The sequence below is a fragment of the Carcharodon carcharias genome, chromosome 5, assembly GCF_017639515.1.
Source record: "Carcharodon carcharias isolate sCarCar2 chromosome 5, sCarCar2.pri, whole genome shotgun sequence".
Classification (NCBI taxonomy): Eukaryota; Metazoa; Chordata; class Chondrichthyes; order Lamniformes; family Lamnidae; genus Carcharodon; species Carcharodon carcharias.
Genome location: NC_054471.1, coordinates 138,936,233 through 138,948,990, shown reverse-complemented (window position 1 = coordinate 138,948,990; position 12,758 = coordinate 138,936,233). Strand labels below are relative to the sequence as shown.

The window sequence follows — 12,758 nt, the reverse complement described above, 5'->3', positions numbered from 1 at the left end:
TACAGTACTTCCTCCCACATTCTTATTGTATCTATTATTTCACACTCCTCCTCTTTAACTAGAATGTCTGCATCATCCCTCTCCTTAGTGAAGACAGAGGCAAAGTACTCATTAAGAACCCTGCCCACATCTCTTGCATCAATGCATATGTTACCATGTACATTTCTGGTAGACCCTACGTTTTCCTTAAGTTATTCTCTTGCTCTTTTTCTTTGTGGGGACATGTCTACATTGTGCCTGCAGAATCTTGCTTTTGAATGCCTCTCACTGATTTGAGATGTTTTCCCTTCTAGTAGTTGTATCCAGTCCACTTTCGGCAGTTCACAACTCAGCTTTGTAAAATTTTTCTCCCCCCAGTGTAGAACTTTTACTTCAGTTTTATCTTTGTCCTTTTCCATAATGCTAAATCTAACTGTATTATGGTCACTATCTCCAAAATCGTCCCCCACTGCGACTTCATCCACTTGCACAGTTTCATCTAGAATTGCGCCCCCTCTTGTTGGGTTTGTTAGATGCTGGTTAAAAGAGTTCTCTTGAATGCAGTTCAAGAATTTTGTGCCCTCTGTGCCCTTCACAATGTTTGTATCCCAGATGGTATTAGAGTAGTTGAAGTCTCCAACTATTACTACCCTATTTCTTTTGCACTCAAAAATTTGGCCACATATTTGCTCTTCTAACTCCCTTCCACTATTTGAGGGTCTATAGTACACTCCTAGCAGTGTGGCTGCCCCTTTTTTATTTCTGAGCTTAACCCATATGGCCTCATTTGATGCTTCATTTAATATATCATCCCTACTCACAGCCAATAATGCTACACTCCCACCGTTTTTATCCCGCTCCCTATCCTGCCTGAAAACTCTACATCTAGGGATATTAAGCTGCCATTTTTTGCCTGTCTATAAGCCAAGTTTCTTTTATAGCGATGATGTCATACTGCCAGCTGTGCTCTCTGCTCATCTACTTTGTGTGCTATACTCCTTGCATTTACTATATACCTTTTAACATTGCCAAATTCCTATGCTGTACACTTGTGCTTCTGTCTTCCAGCATTCCCTGCTGTGAATTTTCCCTCAGGTTCCCATCCCCCTTCCAAACTAGTTTCAACGCCAACCCCCACCCCCAGCAACAGCACTAGCAAATCTCTCTGCGAGGATATTGTCCCAGTCCTGTTCAGGTAGAGATTGTCCAGCATTTACAGGTCCAAACTTCCCCAGAACTGGTCCCAGTGCCTCAGAAATTGGATGCCATCCCTCCTACAGCAGCTTTCCAGCCACATGTTTAATTGCTGAATTCTCCTATTTCTATATTTACTTGCATGTGGGACTGGGAGTAATCCTGAGATTGCTGCTTCAGAGGTCCTGCTTTTCAATCTCCTTCCAAGCTCCCTAAGGTCTGCATTCAGGATCTCTTCCCTTTTCCTACCTAAGTCATTGATACCAACAGGGACCATGACCTCTGGCTGATCACCCTGCCCCAGAAGAATGTCCTGCAGCTTCTCTGTGACATCCTTGACCCTGGTACCAGGGAGGCAACATACCATCCTGGAGTCACATCTATGGCCACAGAAACACCTGTCTGTTCCCCTAACTAACGAATCCACTATCATTACTGCTTTTCCCCTCTTATTCACCCTCTCCTGTGCAGCAGAGCAGCATGTGGTGCCATAAATGAAGAGTGCAGGAGGGCATGCCAGGGGAAACACCAGGCATACTTAAAAATGAAGTGTCAACCTGGTGAAGCTACAACACAGGGCTATTTGCATGCCAAACAGCATAAGCAGCAAGTGATAGACAGATCTAAGCGATTCCATAACCAACGGATCAGATCTGAGCTCTGCAGTCCTGTCACATCCAGTTGTGAATGGTGGTGGACAATTAAACAACTCACTAGAGGAGGAGGCTCCACAAATATCCCCATCCTCAATGATGGGGGAGCCGAGCACATCAGTGCAAAAGATAAGGCTGAAGCATTTGCAACAATCTTCTGCCAGGAGTGCTGAGTGGATGATTGTGCAGCTGCACATTGAGGTTGGCATGCCCAGCGATGTCAACTCGCTTCATTTCACACTTGAGCAGGTTCAGCATGTCGCCACCCACTGAGCTAAAATTTCTGCCCAAGATTACAGTCACATTGTTACTTAATATTGTAACAAATCCCCAAATTCCTAATTAACCTGACTCCTAACTACCCACTCCCTTTAAGGCAAAAGTCAAAATTAGATTTTAAATGTAGAGAGGCAATCCAGCAAGGTTACCACAAACACCCACTCGACAGTGGAATTCCAAAGGCTTTTTAACACAACTTTGGTTACTGGAACAGCAGACTTCTGTAAAGTGGATAGAGGCTGTTTCCCCGAGTCTGTTTCACACCGCGTATCTTTTAGGTCTTACATGGCCACCCCTGATACAACTTTCCACCCGTTAAATATATTCCTTCCTCTTTAAACTGTAAATCCCATTGTTTCCATATGTCTTTGGAATTTATTTTTCTCATATTATAAAAATCTTTCATGTTGCCAATATGGCCTTTTTCTTTTGGGAAAAGTGAATGTAATAACCTTGCCCTTTTTATCCTGTCATTTGTAAAACTTTATCATGTTTCATTGAAAACCAAACACCTTTCCACTTATCTTAAAATGCAAATTTCATTCACATTCTATCTACTGACTTTACGCTAGCTCTCTCATTAGCATTTCAAATACCCTTTTCACCTAACTCTTTTGATAATTTCAATCTTGCAGTCTATCCAACTCAAATTCAATTAAATCAGTCACACAGACAGAACCATCCCCACACACACAAACATAAGCCTACTTCACAATACCCCACAATAATATTATGAAAAATATAATAATTTTGTGACAGTACTGAAAGGTTGTGCTCCAGAACTTGCCGTGCCCCTAGCCAAGCTGTGCCAGTACAACTACAACACTAGCATCTACCTGGCAATGTGGTTAATTGCCCAGGTATTTCCTGTACACAAAAAACAGTACAAATCCAACCCAGCCAATTACAGCCCCATCAGTCTTCTCTCGATCATCAGCAAAGTGATGGAAGGGGTCATTAACAGTGCTATCAAGCGGCACTTGCTTAGCAATAACCTGCTTACTGACACTCAGATTGGCTTCTGCCAGGGTCACTCAGCTTCTGACATCGATACAGCCATGATTCAAACATAGACAAAAGAGCTGATATCCACGGGTGAGGTGAGAATGACTGCCCTTGGCATCAAGGCAGCATTTGACCAAGTGTGGCATCAAGGAGCTCTAGCAAACCTGGAGACAATGGGAATCAGGGGGAAAACTCTCCACTGGTTGGAGTCATACCTAGCACAAAAGAAGATGGCTATAGTTGTTGAAGGTCAATCATCTCAGTTCCAGGACATCACTGCAGGAGTTCCTCAGGGTAGTGACCTAGGTCCAACAATCTTCAGCTGCTTCATCAATGACCTTCCTTCCATCATAAGGTCAGATGTTTGCTGATGATTGCACATTCACAATTTCCACTTGAGCACCATTCACAATTTCTCAGATACTGAAGCAGTCCATGTCCAAATGCAGCAAGACCCTGAACAAAATCCAGGCTTGGGCTGGTAACATTCATGCCACACAAGTGCCAGGCAATGACCATCTTCAATAAGAGAGAATCCAACCACCATTCAATGGCATTATCATCGCTGAATCCCCCACTATCAACTTCCTGGGGGCTACCCATTGACTAGAAACTGAATTGGACCAGCCATATAAATACTGCAGCTACAAGGGCAGGTCAGAGACTAGTAATCCTGCAGCGAATAACTCACTTCCTGACTCTCCAAAGCCTGTCCACCATCTACAAGGCACAAGTCAGGAGTGTGATGGAATATTCCCCGCTTGCCTGGATGAATGCAGCTCCCACAACACTCAAGAAGCTTGACACCATCCAGGACAAAGCACCCTGCTTGATCGGCACCCCATCCACAAATATTCACTCCCTTCACCACCGACACACACAGTGGCACAAGATGCACTGCAGAAACTGACCAAAGCTCCTTAGACATCACCTTCCAAACCCACGAACACTACCATCTAGAAGGACAAGGGCAGCAGATAGATGGGACACTACCACTTTGAAGTTCTCCTCCAAGCCACTTGCCATTCTGACGTCAAATATATCACCGTTCCTTCATTGTCACTGGATCAAGCTACTGGAACTCCCTCCTTAACAGCATTGTGGATGTACCTACACCACAGCAGCAGTTCAAGAAGGCAGCTCACCACCAGGTCCTCAAGAGCAATTAGGGATCAGCAATAAATGCTGGCCTAGCCAGCAATGCCTACATCTTATAAATGAATAAAAACAAATGTGGCTCTTACTGTACTTATCTGAGGAACCAACGTCCTCACCAGTATCCAAAACAGAAAATTAATTAACAAGCGGGACCGCAGAGGACTCCTGCATGCTTGCCTAGTTCTCTTGGATGGCCTGGCAGTCACCCATTCCCTTTCTGCTTCCAGGCACTTTAGGTGCTGTGTGACCACCTCTCTGATTCTGCTATCTACATAGCTCTCAGCCTGATACACCACAGTGATTCCTGCCACCACACGAGCTCCGAAACCCAGAGCTCAAGTCTCTGCAGCTGATGACACTTCCGGCACATATGGTAGCCTAAAGCAGTGGTACAATCCACAGCTTCTTACATATTACAGGATATGCATTCCACACGTCCGAGCTGTTCAGCCATGGCTTCTATTTACTTCCCTTATATTTACCTTATTTTACTTTGGTTTACTCATACTTCTGTATTTTTCCTGACTTTGACTTAACTTTACTTCCCTGTTGGTTGTGTTTCTTCCTTAAATCTAAATAGCTATTTCTTTGAAAAATAATGCATTTTTTCTAATTTTCAGCTATTTAAGGCAGTTTCTCACAAACCAATTACTTTATATTTCTCCTGTGAGGCCACTCTTGGATTTTTTATTTCAAACAGCCCTCTTGTGCAGCTCCTGGTCTCCTGGAGGCTAAGAAAGATAGAGAAAAAGAAAAGAGCCAGTAAAGAGCACCTCCCTCCCCTCCTCACCAAACTCACTTACCCAAGAAACCCGCAGTAATTATGCTCAGAACCAGCTGTACTCTGTGCCAGTGCACTTAACCTCTTTTATTTAAACAACTGAGATGTAAGATGAGTCTCATGAGTGGCAGTTAAAGAACCAAATCACTTTCGTCAGAACTGGCAAAAAAGGTCATCATCCTAAGAAGTTAACTTAATTTCTCTCTCCACAGATGCTGCCTGACTCACTGAGTATTTTGAACTTTTATGGTACATATCAATGATTTAATCTTAAATGTAGAGAGCGTGATTAAGAAGTTTGCAGATGATGCTGATGGTAATGGTGAGAAAAAAAAATTAGACTGCAGGAAGATTTTAATGGACTGGCCAGGTAGGCAGAAAACTGGCAAAAGGAATCCAATCCAGGATTGTGAGAAAATGCATTTGGAGAGAGTGTGGTGGGGTGTGGGGGGAGGGGGAGGTGTGCAAACAAGGCAAGAGAATACACAGGAATGCCAGAAATTGAGAATTTGAGCTATGAGGGAAGACTGAATAGGCTGAGGTTGTTTTCTTTGGAACAGGGCAGGCTGAGCAGTGATTTAATTGAGGTGCATAAAATTATGAGCGGCCTAGATAGAATGGATAGGAAGAACCAATTTCCCTTAACAGAGACATCAATACTCAGCGAGCATAGATCTTAAATAATGGGGAGTTGAGGAGAAATATTTTCACCCAGAATGTAGGCCTCATTACCTGAAAGAGCACATCATTTAGATTTTCGTTTCGGCAGCCACGCAGCTGAGTCGGCTGCACGCCCGCCGAACTGTCAAAGGCCTATTAAGGCCATTTAAATATCAATTAAACTAATAAATTGAGCTGCCAGTACAACCTTAAGGTTGGCGGACAGGCAAAGAGCCCAGGCAGCCTTCGCATTTTTCATGGAACCTCATCCACAGGTGGAATGAGGTTTCATGAAGGGTTTATAAATTAAATACATTTTTTCATTAATATTCATTGACATGTCCAAACTCATGTGACACTGTGACATGAGGGGACATGTCTTAAAACTTTTTATTTTCTTCATTAAAATTTTTAAAACTTAAAGTGATCTCCCTGAGGCACCTCTGTGCCTCACGAAGATTTCTGCACTCTTTCACGTGCTTGTGCGAAAGAGCACAGGCCCCGACTCAGGGAATCCCCCTGCCTGCACAGGCAGCGCTCACGCTTCCGGGAACATGTCATTCTTGGCGGGCCTTAATTGGCCCACCCACGTAAAATGGCAGTGCAGACCCAGTTAGGGATGCTGATCGGGTCCGCGCCCACCCCCACACAGCCCCGTGGACAGGGGAAAATTCTCCCCCAGGAGACATGTGCCAATAGAATATGTCACAGTTGGTTCAAGATATTCTCATTTGTAGATGGGATTATTGTTTGCAGCGCTTGTAAGGTTCAAGTCCTTTGGATGCTACTGTCTGGATATTGCATTGGGCCAGGATTAAAGAAGCAAAGCTGGTTGCATAATACGAATGACCCGAGTTGTGTTAAATTTATCTGACCACGCTATGGTTGTAAAGTATATCATACGAAACCTGAGCTTTCAATGGGCTTTATAAATAGAGGCATAGAGTACAAAAGCCAAGAAGTTTTGTTAAACCTATATAAACAGTTTGACCCCACTGTGACTTTGGTTCCCAATTGGACACCTGTGGATGTGAGGGGATGGGTTAAAGGTGGAGTGAGAGTGTTGGAATGAGGGGTTCCAAAATGGGTGAAGCACCAGGACTCATGACTTCTCTCCCTGGCCCTGTGCCAAGAGCTGGGAAATGGGATTAGGCTTCAAAGCTCTTTTGCATCTTTTTACATCTTTCCTGGCTTTTATTTCAACTGACTGCATTAGAACTTTTATAGTATTGCATACCTTGATTCATGAGAATGAGGCTTCCTGTCAACAAGGCTACACAGTTGGTTGGTTGATGGTTGTGCAGATATTGAAATCCCCATCCACGGCTGTAAGACTTTTCATACATATAGCGAGAGGCATCAGCGATGACCTCCAGATATTTTTCCTGTTGAGTTCTGTTCAGTTGGTCATACAAGAAGTCATATGCAGTTGCAAAACTCACCAGTGAGTGAGCCAATGGAACCTCATCCCACGGAGCATCTTTCACCAGCCTTTGGAGAGGAAAAGTGTCATTAGTACATTGAAGCATACCAATGCAAAGCACTTCAAAGCTGCCTGTCTGCTAACTGGTAATGTTAGCTAGTGTTAACAGCTTAGTCAAAAATATGCTTTGGAATGTCTTGCCGACAATGTGACAATTCAGGGTAATTGTAAATATTCAAGAGAGCACCACAAGGGTATCTCACAACTTCAAGTGCTCCATATCTTGCAGGTTTGGCTCATCCACTGCCTAAAAGAGCCTGTTGTAGCCTGGGTCATTATTTAAGGGGATGAATCAGGAGGAAATATTGAAGGAAATGGATGGAAATTTTTTTTAAAACTTTTTTCCAAATGAATTTATTTTCAGTGAGAACTGTAGAAATGAAATACTCTAAAATATGTAATTTTGACTGTTTTTTCTACATCATTTGGATATACAGTAGAGAACCTGCTCTTATCTAAACCCAATGACATCAATCAATATATACGCTCATCCATGTCAGAATTATGGATGAGTATGTGTTCGAAAGGTATCTTCCCTTTCTAATACATCATTTTGTACTTTTCTAACATACCCTTTTCCACCATTCTGGCATGGATAAGCAGAACTATTGATCGTTATAGTGTTTGGGTAAGAGAATATTCTCGACCAGACAGCACACTTAAAATTAAAATTCCATTATTACAAGTAGGATTAAATGTACAGTGCCTCTATAACGCTGTCTTGGGTGACATATTAAAAGCTGAATAGGAACAATTTTATTTGGTTTCACTATTAGTGAAAAAACTATGACGAGTGCATTGGATCACAGGCTGTGCTATTATAGCTGTATTGCTATCAGCCAATGTGCACCATAAATTAGATTTCACAATCAATTTACACTGAAACTAAAGAGCACGGAAGTCACATTACTCAATGCCAGTTCTGCAAAATAGGCTGCAAATGCACTGAGTCTGTTTTGCATCCCTTGGCCTGGAATTCTTGGAATTTTACCCTTGGCAGGTACACGTGATCGGCAGGCCTGCAAGTGGTCAGGAAACAGTTCCCCAACTGCCATTGGCCCACGACCGCGATTTCACGTTGGCTGGCCAATTAAGGCTCACCCAGTGTGAAACGCACCTTCCCAATGGTCCGGAAGGGCTGGGCTGGGGTGGGGGGGCTGTTGGGCAGCAGGTCCAATGGCGGCCTGGAAGGCAGTTTAACAATGGTAGAGGCAGCTCCTTGAAGGCTGCCAGGGAAGAATCATATTCTGCATTCTGGAGCCCAAAGCTATGGCCTCAACAGTGGCTGGAGACACCAGGCAGAAGGGCAGGTCAGGTGGGCACTGGGCTCTCTCATTTTTCAAGTGAGTGCCTCGCGGTGCTCTTGGAGGAGGTGGCTATCAGGAGGGAAACCCTTGTTCCCAGAGATGAAGGAGGCGGCCACAGCACCAAACAAAAAAGCTTGGGCAGAGATGGTAGCCGAGGACAGCAGCCACGTGTTGTGTGGCGTACATGCGTGCAGTGTCAGAAAAGGTTCAGCGACCTGCTGCATCCAGGAAGGGTGTGTACTGTGCTGGCATGGATCAGTGTGGTGTTAAGAGGTTACAGACAGGTGGAGGCCTGTCAAACCTCCTAATATTGACCAGATTTGTGCAGGATGTCTTGGAGCTGGAGAGGCACCTCATTCAGCCGGTTGTGGAGAGGCTGGGGTGTCAGACGAAGGTAAGAGTGCAGTGCACAGAGGTGAGAGTTTCAGATTGTGCAAACTTTCTTGTGTAGTCTCTTAATTGATGGGAGCCTCAAAACTGGATACCTCATTGATCATTGAAAGACGATAGCACCATGATGCAGATCTCCATTGTCTCACCAGGGTGCCTGGCATGCACAGAGACAGTGTGATGACTTAAACTGATGACATGTTGTTGTTCTTCCTTAGTCTGGCCAGCAGGCACTCATTCGCAGGACCCCGAAGAGCAATCCCTGACGCCAGAGGACTACCAACCTTCAGCTGCACTTGTGTCACACCTGCTTTCTAAACCAGGCACCAGCATGCATACCAGCATCCTGGCTAGAATATCAGCGCACAGCAGTGAGGGCACTTCACACTCACTTGAGGTGCAGGTGGAGGCAGAGAATGCACAGGGCGCCGGCAGTCAGAGGACAGCTGGAGACCAGGACGATGCTGAGTCGAAGGCAGATGATGAGTCTCTGAAGTCGTCCATTAGGTGACTGATGCTGGATGTTCAGTGGGATGTGCAGGAGAACCTGACAGAGATCCATGATGGTATGTGTGCCATGGTCTCTGTTGAGGAGGAGCCATGCAAAGCATAAGCACTGCGTTAACACTCATGGCTGAGCACACTGCCTCCTCCATTAAGAGAGTGGCGACTCTCATGGAGAGGCAGCTCCAGGAACAGAATCAGGGGTTCGTGGGGTTATGTTCGGACCTGCAAGCCCTCACGCAGGCAATGACCTCAGGTGGTCAGTGTCCGTGTGGGAGATGGATGAGGCGCCCAGTATCCCAGCTAGGTGCCCCTCCATCAATTGCAAGCAGGGAGGTTCTCCACACCATGCTCCTCTTCTGACTCACTACTGGATTCATCATCTGTGGCCTGTGCAGCTGTCTCAAAATCCTCTTCCTCCAGTGGGTCCCCCCTTGCTAGAGCCAGATTGTGAACAGCACAGCATACAACCACTATCATGGACACCTGCTCGGGGGTATTGTAGTGCTCCCGCTGAACGGTCCAAGCATCGGAAATGCATTTTCAGAAGACCAATGGTCCTCTCTATTATCGCCCTTGTGGAGGCATGACTCCTATTATAATGCAGTTCTGCCTCTGTTCTTGGGTGGGAGAAGAGGTGTGATAAGCCTTTTCAACAGAAAGCTCTTGTCACCCAGTAGCCAGCCATCATCCAATTGGGCTGGAGCAGTGAAAAGCTCGGTACCTGGGAGTGTTTGAGGATATAAGCGCCATGGGAGCTGCAGGGTACCTTCCACAGACTTGCAGAATCTACGTCTTGTGGCCACAAACTATCATGGAGTGGAAGCCCTTCCTGTTGATGAAGGCATCGGCTGACCCGTTGGCGCCTTGATGGCCACATGTGTGCAGTTGAGTGCACCCTAGATGTGGGGGGACCCAGCAAACACTGCAAACCCTCTGGCTCACTCGGCCTGTCTGGCATCTTCCTCATGGAAATGAATAAATGTCATTAGCCATCTGAACAGACTTCTGTCACCCGTTTGACGCAACTGTGGACAGCTGATTGGGAGACTCCACAAATATCCCCCGCTGATCCCTGGAAAGAGCCGGAGGCATAGAAATTGAGGGCCACTGTGCCCTTCGGAGCCACTAGCATGGGATGTCCACCCACACAGTCAGAGCTGATCTCAGGCCCAATCACCTGACAAATGGAGGTCTCTGGAGAGGCATTGCACCTTGAATCTATTGAGGTAGCTGCATCGCCGCCTGTAAACCCTGGTAGCAGGATAGTGGCGTCTTCTGCGGCCCCTTCCACCTTGGACTACCTGCTGGCCCTGCGCCCCTTGTAACCGCACCTCTCTTCCCATAAGTCACTCCCTGGAAGCTGCGTTGGGACACTGGGCCTCCTCTGCCTTTGCCATTCTCTTTCTCCTAAGAGGAGGTGCTACCAGCAGAGAGCACAATCCCCATTACCAGGGTTACAGAAGGCTGTCTGATACCTGGAAGAGTTCACAGGGACAAAATCCTCCAGGGGCCTTGGAGACACCAATGAGACATGAAATTAAGCCTGGAAATGCTAAGAATGAAGCTCGGAACTGAGATGAAACTGTAAAGTTCCAATAAGCAACCAGCAGTAAACTATCTCCAAAACTCCTCACTACTCACAATGGCAATGCTGCTGATTCTTTTTACCGTGCCTTTGGATGAGGTTTCGCAAAGAAGTGGGCTACCTGCCTGCCGTTTTGTCCATGCGACGAGCACAAAATCATGTGGGCAGTGTAAAAACTGGATCAATTGGGTTTTTAATGACCTTAAGCAGCCTTTTAATTCATGGCAGGTCTGGCTCCAACACCCATGTGCACCCGTCGACCGGAAGATTGTTCATGTGCAGGATGACTTTAGGACGCTCACTTGACGTCATCTCGTGCGATTTTACGCCTGGTCATGTCAGGCACGCATCCGCCCGCTAGGCGTAAAATTCTACCCCTGGGGTAGACCAATTACACTTGAAATGAATAGAACCAGCCGACTGAATGCTACAACAATTTAACAATTTAAACAATTCCAAAGGGTACCTGACCTGTCCCAAAAGTGTCCTGGGACCATATACAAAGGGGTACCTTACCTCTCCAAGAATGGTACCCTGGCTATCCAAACAAATCCGCAAGGTTCAGACCTGCTCCTACAGGGTTTAACCTATACACTTCTAGTTTCAGACACCTACCTCACCAAAATCACACGAGTGGAGACAGCTGCTGATTTATATGGGCAGCTGCCTCTGTGAACCATGGACGTGCAATTTAGAACCTGCCCCATTCCCTACTGCGAAAATGGCGGAGGCTGGGTTCAGGGGCAGGACTTCCTGATGGAGGATTCTCCTAGTGGAGAGTCTCTCCATCTGCATGAACATTCAGGCCCATGTGTTTTTGCTTTGCGCAGAGACACAGGGCAGGATTTTTGGGTTGTCAGGCAGGCATGGTGGGTGGGCCCGGCAGTGGCTGGTAAACTGCTGCCCACGATCTGCCCCCGACCGCGATTTCACACTGGCTGGCCAATTAACAGCCAGCCAGCGTGAAATGTACTGTGCCGGGGTGGGGCCAAGAGGAGGGCAAGCACTGAAGTCTGCACAAGAGCGGGGGAGTGTGCAATGAAAACCCCTGAAGGCAGAAAGCTGCCTCAGGGAGCTGAAGAATTTTAAAACAAAAAATAAACGTTATGAAATTGCGAAAAAAAATTTCCACCCATAAGAACCATTCATCTAAATGTATTGATGATAAAAATCCTACCCAAACATTTTAATTTTTTTAAATATCGGAAATTTTATCCCAGCCTTGAATCAGGTTTCCTCGAAAATCCAAAGGCTGCCAGGCAGATTCGCCCACTTGCCAGCCCTACCGTTGGACGGGCAGTGAAAAATCCAGGTTAATTAATATCAGTTCCTTTGCCTCCATCGCATCTGTTCCGATGATGCTACCTTCAAAAACAGTTCCTCTGACATGTCCTCCTTCTTCCTTAACCGAGGTTTTCCGCCCACGGTCGTTGACAGGGCCCTCAACCGTGTCCGGCCCATCTCCCGCGCATCCGCCCTCACACCTTCTCCTCCCTCCCAGAAACATGATAGGGTCCCCCTTGTCCTCACTTATCACCCCACCAGCCTCCTCATTCAAAGGATCATCCTCCGCCATTTCTGCCAACTCCAGCATGATGCCACCACCAAACACATCTTCCCTTCACCCCACCTGACGGCATTCTGTAGGGATCGTTCCCTCCGGGACACCCTGGTCCACTCCTCCATCACCCCCTACTCCTCAACCCCCACCTATGGCACCTCCCCACGCCCACGCAAAAGGGCAACACCTGCCCCTTCACTTCCTCTCTCCTCACCG

At 46.3% G+C, this 12,758-nt stretch overlaps 1 protein-coding gene across 1 annotated transcript in view; it reads right to left on the bottom strand.

Moving 5' to 3' along the window:
* The window catches only part of dse (dermatan sulfate epimerase), a 111,024-nt gene that overhangs the window by 46,891 nt on the left and 51,375 nt on the right, over positions 1 to 12,758 (bottom strand). The window contains exon 3 of the mRNA XM_041187942.1: positions 6,947 to 7,200. Coding sequence (XP_041043876.1) covers positions 6,947 to 7,200 — 254 coding nt within the window. The remainder of the gene's footprint in view (positions 1 to 6,946; positions 7,201 to 12,758) is intronic.